The sequence below is a fragment of the Histoplasma capsulatum genome (genome assembly GCF_000150115.1).
Source record: "Histoplasma capsulatum G186AR genomic scaffold supercont2.1, whole genome shotgun sequence".
Taxonomy (NCBI): domain Eukaryota; kingdom Fungi; phylum Ascomycota; class Eurotiomycetes; order Onygenales; family Ajellomycetaceae; genus Histoplasma; species Histoplasma capsulatum.
In genome coordinates this window covers 918,112-933,628 of record NW_025544801.1, presented here as the reverse complement: position 1 = coordinate 933,628, position 15,517 = coordinate 918,112, and the positions used below count along the sequence as shown (strand labels likewise).

The window sequence follows — 15,517 nt, the reverse complement described above, 5'->3', positions numbered from 1 at the left end:
TATCCCCACGAGACATCCAACTCGGATTCCGCAATCATCCTCCTCCACGACCATTCTGCTGTCTTTCTAGCCGTAGGTGAAGACGCCATGGCGCGCCATAGGCGACTGTCCAATGCTTCCTCCGCCTCGTCTCTCCCAGAGCGACATCAAGTAAGTATAGAAACCCCACCCCCACGTCTGGCTGGTCAGCGTTTCCTGACAGACATTCCGATACTAATCACTGTCGGGAGTTGTGAAGGAGCTTGATAGCATGTACGATTACCTAGCGAAGGTGATTCTTCTCGGACCAAGCGGCGCTGGAAAGTCTGTCCTCCCTCCGCTCATTTTCTTGAAGATTTTACCCTATGCGCCAAGTGTCTTCTATTCCCATCGAACGATATAGTTACCAAAAGTACCTGTTGCTGACGTATCATATGCATTTGCCAGATCCTGTCTCCTACATCGCTTTGTCAAAAACGAATGTATGCTCGACCCCATTTCCCGCCCTCAACTCAGTCGCACTTCCTTACCCTCATGCGCAACCATGTCATCTGGGCCTCTGAACTCCTTAACCATTCAACCGCATCTACTAACGCAACCCCGGATGTCCAGGGCGCGTTCTCTCCTCCCAAACAATCGGGGTCGAATTCTCCTCCAAAATCGTAAAGATAGGAACCGGCTCGCACTGGAAACGGATAAAACTGCAGCTATGGGATACAGCTGGAACCGAGCGATTCCGCTCCGTTTCACGCTCGTACTACCGAGGGGCCGCTGGCGCGATCCTGATCTACGACGTCGGATCACATGCTTCCTTTTCCGCTCTCCCTACTTTCCTCATGGATGCTAGAGCACTCGCTTCCCCGAATCTAACGATCCTCCTAGCCGGAAACAAAAGCGACCTGCTTTCCCAGGATACCATGTCCCTGGGTGGGGGGGACTACGATGACGATTTCCTGCGTCTACCCCCCACACCATCAAGTACGTCAAGCAGACAGTCTCCATTCCCTTTCGATTCTGGTGGAGGATCGCTGCGATCCATCAACGGGCCGCTGGTCGGTACGAGAATGACAGCAACAGTGGCCGCGGAAGGGCGTGAGGTGCCGCTAGAAGAAGCGTCGCGGTGGGCGGCGAAATCCAATATACCTGTTGCAGTGGAAGTATCCGCCTTATCCGGGGACAATGTGGATGAACTGTTCAACCGGCTCGCGCGGATCATCCTTACCAAGATCGAATTGGGCGAGATAGACCCTGATGATCCCCAGAGTGGTATTCAGTATGGGGATGGAGGAATGTACGGCACTGGCACGAGCGATGGAGGTAGCGTGCGGAGCGGGATCACAATCGATGACTCTATGACGCAGATACGGAGGAGAAAGGCCTGGAACCGCGGCGCAGGGAACGGGTGGGCATCGGGAATGAGAGAGTGGGAAGATGTGTTCAGGCTGGGCGGATCGAACACCCGGAGGGGGAGGTGTTGTTAATATCTTGCGGCCGTTCTGGGACGGGGAAATCCTGTTGGAAGTTGACGATTTTCTACCCTGGGCTGGCTAATCACAGAAATGCAAGCTGGATATGTTGTCGCTGCGCGACCTACTCCCTCATCCTCACCTCAATTGCATTCCCTCCCGAACTTTCCGGTCCTCGATTACACCGCACACATCCAATTTCAGTACCGATCCTCTCGTCCAATATCCATGATGCTGCCTTGCCTTCTTTGGTCTACATTTCCATTGACTCACTAACTGTTTCCTTCACACAATACGGTTCCGCGCACAACACGGCACGATGCTCATCGTCCGCCTCTGCATATTGCATTCTGCAACAAACACTCGCTCCATACTAATAACAGCACCAGCCCCGACGACTCCGGAATTATGGTACATTTGCACTTGCGTCTCTCATCTTGATATGTTTCTTAGATCCGTGCTATTCATTGTCACTGTCATTTCCACACTCATCATGTACTATCCGTCGTCATTTTACCATTTCGGAGTCACTGTTAGGCGGTCATTTCCTTTTCTGGCTTTACCTTTTCTCCCTAATACCCTGTTGCCTTTTTTGTCCAATGACCATGTCACGTCGCCGCACAACACATAACCATACATACTTAATCAATAATAAACGATTTGGAATCGAGCGAGGGGAAACCAAGTATTTCCTGTTTTATATTGACCTCATTTTTGTTAGAAATGCCGCAGATCAAATGAGAATAGAGAAATAGAAATGTTTATTCATTTCGCCTTGGATATTATATTAAATGCATAATCACGATCTGAGTGATTTTCAGGACTCAAGAGAGGGAATCCCCCCCCCCCCCCCCCTCCCCCCAAACTCCTTTTCATACAATACAAGTCCAGCTAGAATTCAATTCTCCACTCCACGAATAAGTGTCTTAATCCCATTTCCCGCTTTCACATTCAGAAGCGCCTGCTCCGCTTCCTCAAATGCCATGATTCCCGTTACTAACTTCTTAACATCCACTTTTCCCTCCTCTACCAGCGTCAGTGCCAATTTATAATCGCCACTCCCATACCGAAAACTACCGCGAACATCCACCTCCTTCGTACAAACAGCCACGATCGGGAACGAAACCACATCCCTCCCCATTCCCCCTTGCACATACGTTCCACCAGTTCTTAGAACATGGATGCCCATATGTACAGATGCCTCCACCCCAGAGGCATCGATGACCACATCTGCCCCGCGACCCAGCCCATGCTGCAAGCAAAGCTGTACACTCTGCTCCGCACCCCCCTCCTGAACCGGCTCATAAATGCCCGTAGCAGCATACTGTGCTGCAAACTCCAACCGGGCAGGCTGGATATCAACTGCAATGACCTTCGACGCCCCAAACGCTCTCGCAACCGCACAGCACAGCAGGCCCACAGGGCCCACGCCAAATATAACCACAGAGTGGCCCGGCTGCACACGCCCCTGTTTCACAATATGCACCGCTACGCTGAGTGGCTCCATCAGGGCACCCTCCTCAAGCCCGACGTTCGCGGGTAGTTTATGGCAGAAGTCTTCGGGTAGAACGTAGTACTTGGCCAGCGTGCCGTCGATTGGCGGCGTGGCGGCGAAGGCCATGTTGAGGCACAGATTGTATTTGCCGCCGAGACAGGGTTCGCAGCGTCGGCAAGGGACGCCCGGTTCGAGGGCAACATTGTCACCGCGCCGTAGACTTGTGACGGCTGGGCCGACGGAGGTGACTATCCCGCTAGATTCATGGCCTAGGACCATTGGCGAAGTTAAGGTGAAGGGCCCGATGGAGCCGTGCTCCCAATAATGGACCTGTGCGTGACGTGGTTAGGAGGTGGTGTTTCATTTTGTTTGGGCGGTCCTCGAGTGGAAGGAGATTTTGAGGACTTTGGACGTACGTCGCTGCCGCAGACACCAGTGAATTTGACCTGCACCAGCACGTCGTGGGGTTCTTTGATGGCTGGGACGGGCCTATCTTGGTAAGAGACTTTCTTTATACCCTCCAGAATGAAGGAGAGGTTCTGCACTCCGCAATATGTTTCCGATTAGCCTGCCGCTTTATGTTTTAGTAAAATAGTGCAAACATCCTTATAACGCAATATGGAGCAATACGGCCTAAAAAGCAACTTAATTGAATCCACCCGCACAAGAGCAATAGAGAGCCTACCTTAGGTGCGTCATTAGCCATGGTGTTCCGTTTGCAAAAGTGTTTATGCGCTTATACTGGCAAACCAGAATAATATTTGATAGATACACGGCGGGAAATCATCAAATCGATGATATGGATAGTACGTGCAATAAATGAAAATGTGTGTGGGAAAGATGCCAGGATTTCGGGGGCGGGGGAAGTTCATCGATGATGCAGCGGGTTGGTGCCTTTATCAACAACACATTACCACCTGGCAGATGGCTAAGATGAACAAGATCGATTGAGGCAAGTTTCGCGATGTTCTAGACCTTTATCTGTCCGTAGCTGCCGGGAACAGGGTTTGACTCCACAGGCTTGAGTAAAATCACGACGTCATTTGCTGTTGGAAAAAGCTTGGGCAACAAAAGTCCAAAACTATGTTTATCTTCAAGCTTGGAAACAAGGCATCTAAAGACGGCAAAACAACTGAGCAAATAAGCGAAGACAAGCAATAGTTTTTTTTTAAAAAAAAACCACAAGAGCCTACAAACGAGTTCACTCAGCCTATCATTGTTACAAGTAACAAACCCTTGGTGCTCTCACAGCGATCCCAAATACCTCACAGAAATCTTATCCTCCTGGCCTTTCTCCAGCCCCTTAACTCCAAGATAAACTGTTTCCCCAGGAACCAAATCCACACAATTATCTTCAAATACCACGATGTCTTCGTCAGTGCTAATCACAACACCCTTCACCGGCAAGTCCGTTGACAACCCTACCTGCTTCCCATCCTCAGAAACCGTCACTTGCAATTTCTTCGGGACCTGCAAGGCAGCATACCTGAGCGGCTCCGGCCAATTGACGTAGCGCGCTACTTGCATGCCGTTTTCGATCAGGTATGCCGCAACAATGGTACGGTTTACCTCCTCTCCATCCTTGGTCTCTCCTTTTTTGCCCTTTACAGGTATTTTGAACTCAGTAATCTCCGTACTCCTATTCTCCTTCAGAAGGAAACGGCTCTTCAGTACTTCAGAGGAAGTTTCGGCGCCTGTGATCAAGTCCCAGGTCTTAAGCACCACATTTACATTTCTCGGTTCAGCCGTGAGATTCGTAGCCCACACCTCGACTTTGTGCGTTGTCTTGAAATAAACGTTGGTGTACTTGTCCACGTATTCTGTGTGGGATGTCCTCTTCAAGCTTATCGTGATAGGAGCCAGTTCGCGCTTCACGGAGTAGTACGCAGGTTTAGGACGCAGGTGGTAATCGACAATGGCCCAAGACGTAACGGGCCAGCAGTCGTTCATTTGCCAGACCAAAGCACCGGCGCAGTATTCACGGGCCGGTCCTTTCCATTGGCGTTTCCAGAGCCTGTATGCAGTAGAGAGGCATTCCGCTTGGATGAGCTGTGTAGCGTAGACATACTGTTCGAAGGGCTCATGGTTGTACTTGATGTTTTCGGCTAGGTAGGTTGCAAGGCGGCGCTCGTGGCCTGCGGCTTTGTTGTGCCAATCGACGGTGGACGATTGGGGGTGTCTTTCAGGGTCCGATATACCACCAGTTAGGTAGCCATCGATGGTTCTCATGTCGGGAAAGCCCTGCATGCCAAATTCAGAGATGAATCGGCCGCAGAGTTTATCAAAATCTTGATATTTCTCTTGACTGCCGTGCCAAACTACATATACGATAAAATTATTATTACTAGATTGATTTATTAGATTGCTAGATGGATATTGCTATACATACCATTCCACTGGTGGATATCTCCGATTGTAGGGTCAGCTGTACTCTTCCCACCCCAGGGCGAGCCGTAATGATAGTACGTATCTGGTATCAAATCTTTCGTCACGTCAACCAAGATCTTTTCGTAAATATATCGTGCTGGAAACTCGGATTTCAACCAGCTGATAGGGTCATTATCGTTGGGGTCCCATTTCAACTTCTCGCTCTCTGCGAACTGGTAGTCTTCATTGTTTCCGGCCAGTATCACAATTGACGGATGATGTCTGAGAATCTTGACATTTGCAATCGCTTCACGCTTCACATTTTCTAGGAAGCTAGGGAAGGCTGGATAGTTTCCACATCCGAAAAGAAAGTCCTGCCAGACCAATAGACCCAGCTCGTCGCAGGCGTCGTAAAAGGCTTGTTCCTCAAATATACCACCCCCCCAGACTCTGACCATCACCTGATTGCCGTCAACCATCAGCTTTACCCAGTCGTAGTACTTTTGGCGCGAAATACGGGGAATAAAGTTGTCCGCGGGAATCCAGTTACTCCCTCCACAGAAAATGGGGATATTGTTAATCTCAAAGAAAAAAGAAGTGCCATCGGTATTGTCCATCCTTCTTTGGATAAGTTCTGCTCTCCTAAGGCCTACGCGTTTGCTTGTGGAATGGAGTTTTACTCCATTCGATGATACGGTCGCACACAGCGTGTAGAGGGGCTGATTGCCATATCTCCATGGGTACCATAGCTGGGGGTCTTGAACATGGAAGGTCATAGTTGCGACACCATCCTTGATATCGACTGTCTCTGAACCTTTCTCTTCGCCATCTAATTCGATGTGAAATGTCACGCTCTCTGCGTCACCTTCTACCTCTGCAGTGACAACTAATTCTGCTTGTTTCAGGGATTTTTCCACATTTTGTCGGAAATGGAGATCTGAAATGCGAGCACTGTATATTTCGAGATTAACAGGGCGCCAGGGTCCGCAGGTCATGAGAGTCGGGCCCCAGTCCCAGCCCTACATGAGGATAAATAAGTCAGTCATAGTAATTGCGAGTCGGGGGAGATATAGTAACCATACATAATGGTACTGCGCCTTCCGCACGGCAAGGCGGCTGGAGTCTCCATTCCAACAAGTCCAGTGATGGTTTGGATACTGCTCTTTGATCTTTTTTCCGAGTAGAAACGTGCTCTCAAACGTGACGTTTAACACATTTGGGCCATTCGATTCTCGAAGCAGTTCCGTAACATCAATACGCTCAGGTATGAACATGTTTTCCGTTTCGAGGATCTTCGTGGCATTCAGGCGCACAGTCGCATGTGTATCGAGACCGCCGAATGCCAGAACTGCCTTTTCCCCTCCTTTGAGCGCCGGAGTATCGAAGGAGGTGGTATATACCCAGGCTTTCTCTCCAACCCATTGCACATCGAATTCATTCTTGCCAAGGAAAGGGTCTGCGATGAGTCCATGGTGCATCAGGTCCAGGTGGACGTTAGTCGGGAACCGGGAAACGGGCAAAAACTCTGCTTTTTCATCGTCTGCCTGCCTGAAAACCCAGCCCTTGTTGAGGGGGATAACGCGGCATTCGGTCATTCTGGCTCGACGCTATGAAGATGTGTTATAGATATACTCGTATCTAGTGGTTGGGATATACCCTTGGGTATTTTCAAGCTCTCAAGAAGCCGATTGGAAGCAAGATGCGGAATATAGATATATCGTGTGTGTGCGAAAGAAGCTCAAGAAGCCTACCTCAACCTGAGCGCAACGCGGGGATGGTCCGACAATCCGCATTCTATGCAACAAGGCGAGCACAGGATTCAAATACCCCGCAAGGGGATGGACACGCAGCTATTGATCTGCGTAGGGGTCTTGTCAAAATAGATGATGCAACGGATCGTTCATCACGCTATGTTTTGCTCTGTGAAGATGCAGCACTGAGTTTCCGTTCGTAAGTGCATCCGGTAGTCCAGGAGCAAGGCGTGGGGTGTAACTAGCACCTGGCAGAGGTTGTTAAGCTTTCCGCAAGCTGGTCAGGTAACATTACACCGAGGCTATATAGCATGGAACTGCGCCGAAATCATCAAATTCTCAAGGTGGATTTCCAATGTTAGTATATATGTCTATGAAACAGCAATGTTTACTATGTATCTGTATCCGACTTAAAGGCCAATGGTAGCAATTTCCCGTGGCGGGCCAAATATGCTGCCTGTCGCATATCATACTAGTATTGATATCAGTCCGTTCGTAGGCAGGTTAGTTAACTAAGCTAAATCGCGGATAGGCCAATTAAGGTATCTTCTTACATTGGGCGCAAGCTATCAACCTCATAGGTGACTGGCTGGCTGACTGGCTGGATTGAAATAGGCCTGGAATACAATATTATATTCTCTGGCTTGCCTTTTAATGTCATCGTGACATTTTTTTATTTTGTCACCATGTTCCGTACCCAATCCGCAACTTCGATAGCTCGGCGGGCTGTTCACCATACAAAACAAACGTCCGTCTCCGCCGCACAGCCTACCCTCGCACGATGCTTTCGACAACCGACAAGACGGTTTGGGACCACTTCGCGGTGTGGAGAGGACAGGCCATCGTTCAAGGGCCAGCTATATGAGAGCACACAACAGCGATTGATCAGAGAGCGGGCAGAGCAAGCTCGATATGCTAGAGCTCAACACGACACAACTCCAGGCATTCGTGCTTTTGCAATGACAGTGGGTACGTGGATCTGCTTGCACGGCTAATCCCTTTACATCGGAGTGTTTCTAGGGCCAATTGACAAATGACTTTCGCAGTGCTTATATCCGCATCGTTGGGCTGCTACTATCTTGGATCTCTAAAACCCGCCAGTATCCCCACCACTTCCACGAGTCCCCTGGCTGCTACCCGCCCTCCGCGACATGACACCTCTCCCTCAAACCTCCAAGCCGCATGGGCAGACCTCGTGGAGATCGTCGGTAAGGAGAACGTTTCCACCACGAACCACGATGTCGACGCCCATGCTGGCTCAGAGTGGTCATCCTACGCTTACAAGGAAAATGAAAAGCCATTTTTGATCGTATACCCCTCGACAACCGAAGAAGTTTCTCGGATCATGAAAATCTGTCACGAACGACTTATTCCGGTGACGCCATATTCCGGTGGAACTAGTTTAGAAGGGCATGTTACATCTACGCGAGGGGGTATCTGCGTTGATTTCCGGCGTATGGGCAAGATACTTGCTTTGCACAAGGATGACTTGGACGTGGTGGTTCAGCCAGCAGTGGGCTGGGAGGACCTGAATGAAGAATTGGCTAAACAGGGTCTCTTCTTCCCTCCAGATCCAGGGCCCGGAGCGGAGATTGGCGGGATGATTGGCACTGGCTGTTCGGGAACCAACGCGTATCGTTATGGAACAATGCGAGAATGGGTTGTCTCGCTAACAGTCGTTCTCGCCGATGGAACCATAATCAAGACCAGACAACGCCCGCGCAAATCAAGTGCTGGATATGACCTGACGAAACTCTTCATTGGCAGCGAAGGTACCCTAGGCCTGATCACGGAGGCAACTTTAAAAGTGACAGTCAAACCCAAAAGTGAAAGCGTCGCTGTTGCTTCCTTTCCGACTATCCACAATGCAGCTCAATGTGTAGCCAAGATCGTAGCAGAAGGAATTCCCCTTGCAGGCATTGAAATTCTGGATGATGTTCAGATGAAATGCATCAATGCTAGCCAATCTACAAGTCGGACATGGAAAGAATCACCTACGCTATTTCTTAAATTCACCGGTACACCCCTGGGCATCAAAGAGCAAATCTCCCTCGTGAGGGACCTTGCTGTCTCAACGAAAAGCCAATCATTCGAATTCGCTCGCAATGAGGAGGAGAAGTTAGAGCTCTGGAGTGCAAGAAAGGAGGCTCTGTGGAGCATCATGGCAATGAAACAGAACCCTGACGATCGCGTATGGACGACTGATGTTGCTGTCCCCATCAGCCGGCTTCCAGATATCATCGAGCAGACTAAGGAGGATATCGTAAAGCATGGTTTGCTCGCGGGTATTTGCGGCCATGTTGGGGATGGGAATTTCCACGGTGAGATAATATATATGCATAATACCTCAAAATTACTGCCCCCTTTTTCCCCCTTCTGCTCCAGCTTGTATATTTAATACTAATTATATGTGTGATAGCTATACTTCTGTATAACAAAGCGGAGCGTGAAACTGTTGAAGGTGTCATTCATCGCATGGTCAAGAGGGCCGTGGAAATGGAAGGAACCGTGACTGGCGAGCATGGTGTAGGTCTCATTAAACGTGACTATCTTCCACATGAACTTGGTGAATCGACAGTGGACGCAATGCGAAGGGTGAGTTTCCTCTCTTGTTTATTTGTTTCTCTCTTCCTTTTCACTTTCTTTGTGCCCATACATCCTATATTTTGTAAAAATGAAACCAAAAAGGCTACCTAGGCCATGATCTACACACGCTTGCTAATAATTTTTTCTTATCCCGGTTCAGTTGAAACAAGCTTTCGACCCGCTATCACTTTTGAATGCCGATAAAGTTGTCCGGATAGAGCCACCAAGTCCCGGAGAGGTCAAACCATGGTAGCGCATCAACGCCCCTGGTGTGGGGGGCCGCGAGATTATTTGGAATGGTCTGTATGCCAGTGCCATCTAGCTTTATATATAGCAAAAACTGCCTAGTGTAGCCAGGTCTCAATATCAACGAGCGTCTCAAAACTTCTACTTTGCGAAATCGTCCGACAAATGGTCAAACAGGACATATGTCTCTACGTTATACCATATCGCGGCCTCCCAATTAAACCAACCTGTTTGATGCTCTGGAGACAATGAAAATCGATACATGTCTCTACATGATCTAGGCATATTTCCATGCTTGAGATTTTATATATTCTCCTCGCAGAAGGACATCGACCCCACCTCCTTTCCAGAAATTTCAAATTTAACAGTTGGCCTTGTGCCTTCCGTCGACTCTCAATGTCCATATGGAGGACCGGCGGAAGGTGCGAAATGGCATTTGTCCCGCTATCCTTCCTCATTCAATCTCTAATGCCAACTATAATCTGCTTTGTCTCCATAAATCTTTATTTGGCATCTTTCATAGTTTCAAGATTCGAATATACTTCTACCCTTCCCATCTACATTTCCTTTTTATATTTCTTGTTACATTCTAACTCACCTTGTCAGCGTGTGCTTTTAAAACCACTCACAAAAGCAGAGCAAATATGCATCCGTTAGTCACCCGGCACTGCATGGACTTCGTGTGCTGGCTTAGGGATAAACTATCCCCACTGCTCCCCACAGACTTTCGCAATTTGCTCCTCACACGTATCGAAATAATTAATCAGGTGATGCAGGATATAGTACGTGCCTCTCTCTCTCTCGCCGACTTCGTGGCGCAATGATGATCGTCCTGTTCATGAAATAGGACAGCAGCTGGCGTTGGCGTTGGCGCTAACTGAGGTATTCTTCTGTATTTACTTTCTTCCTCTAGCTCCCGGCAGATGAAATGAGACCAGAAGATGTGATTGCGATGTTTAAATTAGAGTGTGATAAGGATCCAAGAATTTGGGATTTGCCGTCTGTGGATATCTGTACGGTACCGGACTGCTTGGGTAAGCGGCTCGCTCCCTTCATTACATGTCCCTCCCACTACCTCGTATATATACTGTATATAGAACTGAGAAAGTGTCTTTATGTACTACAATTTGTACCTTTTCCAAGCCTTCTGGACATGTAGGGTCCGCTGTCAATCTCAACAACTAACTAATCGGGAATAGGCACCCTCCTATCCGATCTCGATCACATCAGCTCCGGCCGCAGAAGTGAAGGACTAGTCCGCTGTCGTCTGAACCTCATTCTCTTTAATTGTCTCGCAGTAGAGGAACGATATCGTAATGCCGTCGCGGCACATGCGTCTATCATCGCTCCTGACTTTGAAACACTTCCTGGACAAACATCGCCAACACTACCTTCTTCCTGTTACCCCATAGGACCGGAGAATGTGCGTTTGAGTGTGGAGACGGCATTTACCAATGAGGTGGAGTATAATAGGCGCGCACGCTTACTCTATGGTACAGCAGATTTCGCACTCTGGTATGGGTCCGTAGAGGAGATGTCAACAAATATGGTAGTGGTGGCTGTGAGCGGGGAGACCACGGCCCGCCAGGGGGAAGGGAAATGTTTGGCACTTATGAGTATGCTTGAGTCTCTCTGACCAGTAACTTGTATAAAATGTCTTGTTCTCATCCGAGGCGTATAATAATTAATTAGAATTGGGTTTGCTAACGATGTTCGCGGATTTCCTTGGGACCAGGTATCGTACATTCGAGACGGAAAGAGGACGGAAGGAAGAATGCCACCGTTTATGGAGTATGCAGTGATGGCGTCGAGTTCTACTTCCTCCGAATTGATAACGATTCCAAGGTGAGTGAGGACTTGAGATCTGCTCTTGGCCAAAGCCATTCCAGCTAGCTAATACTCGAACCAGTATTCGAGGATTGGTACAGGCCTCGACTGGAACTGGGGGAAATCTTCTGATATCGTATCTCACATACGAAACATTATACGTTTGGCTCTTGAGGTCACGCCAACATCCACACCTACAAGGCCCTGATTTATTTGACCAGGGCCATGTGACATCTATATATATATATATATATATATATATATATATATACAGATGTCTCTGTGAAGGAGAAAACGAACTAACTCCGACCTGCTTGCTCTATTTTCCAAAAATCCCTAACTTTAAAAGGAATTGATGACTCTTTTTCGAATAAATTTGCGTGCTTTTTTTCTCAGATTAGGTGTGGAAGGGGTTTGAATTGCCCCCTACTTTTTATGTATGTCTACTACCTTTGTTTGGTTGCATACAATTCCTTTATTCTGTAGATAATTACATTTCTAACAAACGTTTTGCTCGTCACATGTCTCTTTCCAGCTGTTACTTGCGTCTTCGCAAAGACACACCGATATTTTCATTTCTTCGCTTCCAGGACACAGACTTTGTGGCTGGGCAATCGGCTGCAACGACTGGCAAGGAACTCAACGGTAGCCCAAATAATGAAAGCGCCGCAATCATTCAAAAACCCTGCGATATCAGCAACGCCCAGACCTTATTAACTCAAAACTGGAGCGCCACGCTTGGCCTTGGCGGGGCTCTTGAGTTCATACCAGTGACTCACGAAAAGCCAACGGGACATTGGGTAGAAATGGAGGGGTAGGAATTCTTTATGGCCTTGCCATCAGGCCATTGTCGACCTTTAAAAGGGACGTGGTGGTCAGCAATTCGCGGCCTCCCTCTCTCCTCTCTTTCTGATTGTGGCATGTGGAGCTAATCTGGCTTACGGATTTTCCTTTCGCGTACGCTGTTAAGATCCGATCCGAAGCTGCTTCATTTGTGTTGTTTCCAGGGATCGCGATAGTTTCCTGCAACCCCGCGCTCCCCGTCTGCAGCGAAATTACTACCTGAGCTCAAAATATCCAAAAATTTTGTGCTTATGCGGATTATTTGATATCTTTATCTCTAGGGAAGTTATATAAAACAGATAAATAAAGGGCCGAATACTCTATTTGACTTATCGTATCTCACCAACAAAATATACCCAGTGAAAATTCGAAATATATATCAAATAACCAAGAATTATCGACAATGGAAAACCCCTCTAACTGCGTGGAGAAGCATCCAAGAGCTGAAATTGCTCCACATCAAGTACTGCCGCCGGCAAAGAGAGTGAAAACCAGTTCAATGGACTCCAGTTTTCCAGTCCTTCTTCCAGAAGACCCATGCCTGCGCATGTCCGACACAGATTTTGAGATGCATGTCTTGAAAGCTCTTCCCGCTCTCGTAGATGTGGAGAATGCCGTGGGCGCCATGCATATCAATGCAGGCGGCGACTCCGACAGGGCGAGTGCGGGAATCACAGAGCAAAAGACGACTGGCAATGTCTTCGTCGATGCCCTTGACCGCGCAGCAACAGACCCCGATAGCGAAAAGGCCCACAAGGACGAAATGGCGCGGCAAAACCGTATGTTAACGACAAACGGGGGGATGGCGTATGCGTCAACACAATCCCCTTTACTAGAACTGTTTAATCACGTTGGCGGCGGGGAGAACGATTGTACGGGTAAAGGATCACTGGGGGAAACACTCAAAAAGGCGTGGCAGATCGATGCGTTGATGGCACTCAAGGTTATTTGGGCGGTCCGCAGTATCCATTTAGGGAAGGGGGAGAGAAAGATGTTTTATACGCATCTAGGTTGGTTGGGGCAGCACCATCCACGGACACTCTTGCTAAATTTGAAGTGGCTTTATAGGCCTGTTGTTAAAAAGGACGCGAAGGAAAGGGAAGGGGATAAGCAAGTTATTGTTGGGAAAGTTGAGAAGACGGAGGGTGGGGATGGGATGGAGGTTGATGACTATGATGTTACCCATGGTAGCTCTCATGGATATTGGAAGGATTTGCTGAATGTCTTGGTCCTATCGGCGGAGGATAAGCTGGATATGAGCGATCCTGATCAAGTGCTTTTGAGGGATCATCGAATCCCGAAAAATTCAGACGGCAGTCAGCCACAGAAGGGCAAAGGGGGTGGCCAGGCTAGAAGACATAGCGGAAGGGGAAGAGCAAAAGCTTCCCAAGAGGGGGAGAAAAAATCTCCCTTTGATCTCGAACTTGAACAGAAAGCGGCATCCAAGGCAGCAAAAGCGCAGCGCCATGAACACATCCTCAACCGTCTTGCCACGGACCCCTTTCACCGTGCCCTCCACTTAACTGTTGCCCGCCTCTTCGCCGAGCAACTACGGAAGGATATGATCCTCCTTGAATCCAGCAAAACGAACAAAGAAGCACTTCGCGAAATCTCCCTCTGTGCAAAATGGGCCCCCTCTCTAGAACGCTTTCACGACAAATATACCCTCATCGCCTCCACAATAGCTGAGCTCCTGTTTTCCGATTCCGCTCTCGACCCTCATTCCCACTCCGAAACCACAGGCTACGAGTTATCTCGAGAGGCTTATCTCAAGCGTGCTCGTGAACAATACCGCGCAAATACCCTTTCCCCACTCCGCAAAGCTCTCGCCATAGTCGAGCGCGATATATCCGCCAAAACTTTCTCAAACATCGAGTATTCCCACGTTCCCTCCCTAGCTATGAATCGATACAAACACCTTTTCAACGAAAACGACGGTCCGCGTTTTATGGAGTACCTAGGAAAGGTTGGAATGGGTGAAGCTAAAATCTCGGGCGCCGTTTTGACCCCTGGTCTACTCGTTAAAACGGTCATGTCCGCTGATGGCCGACAGGAGAATACATCACTTGATCGCACCGTCGCGGATATGCAATGGAAGACGCTAGTGCAGCGCATCAGGGACTCCGGGAACCTTAATAGTGCTATGGCTGTCTGCGATGTGAGTGGCTCTATGAATTCGACGTCGTATCGACGGGACATCTCACCATTACACGATGCCATCGGCCTAAGTCTTGTTATGGCTGAGGTGACCCAGCCGCCTTTTGGCGGGCGCATTATCACCTTCTCGCGTGACCCAGAGATACATATCATACAAGGTACGTCCTTGACGGAACGGGTGGAAAATATTAGTAGTGCAAGCTGGGGGTACAATACGGACTTTATCAAGGTGTTTCGGCAGTTAATCTTGCCTTTGGCGGTGGAGAATAAGGTTCCGCCAGAAGACATGATCAAGAGGGTGTTTGTGTTTAGCGATATGCAATTTGATGAGGCAGAGACAGATACGAGTGGTTGGTGTGATAAGGTGGAAGGGAAGCTAGGCCTAACTCATCAGCAGATTGTGCAGCAGGAGTTTAGGAAGCATGGGTATGACGTGCCTGAGTTGATCTATTGGAACCTTGCGGGGAATCCAGGGGCGGTGCCTGTCACGTCTCAGATGGAGGGTACGGCGCTGGTGAGCGGGCAGAGCCAGGCGTTGATGAAGTTGTTTTTAGAGGATGGAGTATTTGGAGAGGAGCAGGGGCCGGACGTGGTGGAGGGCGATGGCGATGGGGAGTGGGGAATGATTAACAAAGAAAGGAAGACAAAAAGGAAAGGAGTTGATCCTATGAGCATTCTTCGAAAGCTTGTTGGAAATGAGGCATTTGAGATGTTGAGGGTTGTGGATTGAGTGAGTCCTATATTATATATGCTGTCAATGAGTGAGCGGGTGGGGAGGATGAGCCATAATTCAGATATAG

The 15,517-nt window shown here is 48.7% G+C and overlaps 7 protein-coding genes across 7 annotated transcripts; 5 read left to right on the top strand and 2 right to left on the bottom strand.

Moving 5' to 3' along the window:
- Positions 1-87: 87 nt before the first annotated feature.
- Positions 88-2,118, top strand: HCBG_00281 (uncharacterized protein; the record flags this gene model as incomplete). Its single annotated transcript, XM_045427331.1, has 4 exons — positions 88-150; positions 239-303; positions 427-461; positions 592-2,118. 4 exons carry the CDS (start codon positions 88-90, stop codon positions 1,458-1,460), a joined length of 1,032 nt encoding a protein of 343 aa, XP_045291306.1.
- A 225-nt stretch (positions 2,119-2,343) lies between these two features.
- Positions 2,344-3,646, bottom strand: HCBG_00280 (xylitol dehydrogenase; the record flags this gene model as incomplete). Its single annotated transcript, XM_045427330.1, has 2 exons — positions 2,344-3,270; positions 3,626-3,646. 2 exons carry the CDS (start codon positions 3,644-3,646, stop codon positions 2,344-2,346), a joined length of 948 nt encoding a protein of 315 aa, XP_045291305.1.
- A 474-nt stretch (positions 3,647-4,120) lies between these two features.
- HCBG_00279 (beta-mannosidase) lies at positions 4,121-6,902 on the bottom strand (the record flags this gene model as incomplete). The annotated part of the gene is made up of 3 exons (XM_045427329.1): positions 4,121-5,258; positions 5,330-6,326; positions 6,390-6,902. 3 exons carry the CDS (start codon positions 6,900-6,902, stop codon positions 4,186-4,188), a joined length of 2,583 nt encoding a protein of 860 aa, XP_045291304.1.
- A 764-nt stretch (positions 6,903-7,666) lies between these two features.
- HCBG_00278 (D-lactate dehydrogenase) lies at positions 7,667-10,033 on the top strand (the record flags this gene model as incomplete). Its single annotated transcript, XM_045427328.1, has 4 exons — positions 7,667-8,027; positions 8,105-9,379; positions 9,478-9,653; positions 9,805-10,033. 4 exons carry the CDS (start codon positions 7,745-7,747, stop codon positions 9,895-9,897), a joined length of 1,827 nt encoding a protein of 608 aa, XP_045291303.1.
- A 528-nt stretch (positions 10,034-10,561) lies between these two features.
- Positions 10,562-11,925, top strand: HCBG_00277 (uncharacterized protein; the record flags this gene model as incomplete). The annotated part of the gene is made up of 5 exons (XM_045427327.1): positions 10,562-10,672; positions 10,804-10,924; positions 11,090-11,506; positions 11,626-11,735; positions 11,800-11,925. 5 exons carry the CDS (start codon positions 10,562-10,564, stop codon positions 11,923-11,925), a joined length of 885 nt encoding a protein of 294 aa, XP_045291302.1.
- Positions 11,926-12,238: 313 nt separating this feature from the next.
- Positions 12,239-12,535, top strand: HCBG_00276 (uncharacterized protein; the record flags this gene model as incomplete). Its single annotated transcript, XM_045427326.1, has 1 exon — positions 12,239-12,535. The coding sequence occupies one exon, from the start codon at positions 12,239-12,241 to the stop codon at positions 12,533-12,535; it is 297 nt and encodes a 98-aa protein (XP_045291301.1).
- A 428-nt stretch (positions 12,536-12,963) lies between these two features.
- HCBG_00275 (uncharacterized protein) lies at positions 12,964-15,447 on the top strand (the record flags this gene model as incomplete). The annotated part of the gene is made up of 1 exon (XM_045427325.1): positions 12,964-15,447. One exon carries the CDS (start codon positions 12,964-12,966, stop codon positions 15,445-15,447), a length of 2,484 nt encoding a protein of 827 aa, XP_045291300.1.
- Between the last annotated feature and the right edge of the window lie 70 nt (positions 15,448-15,517).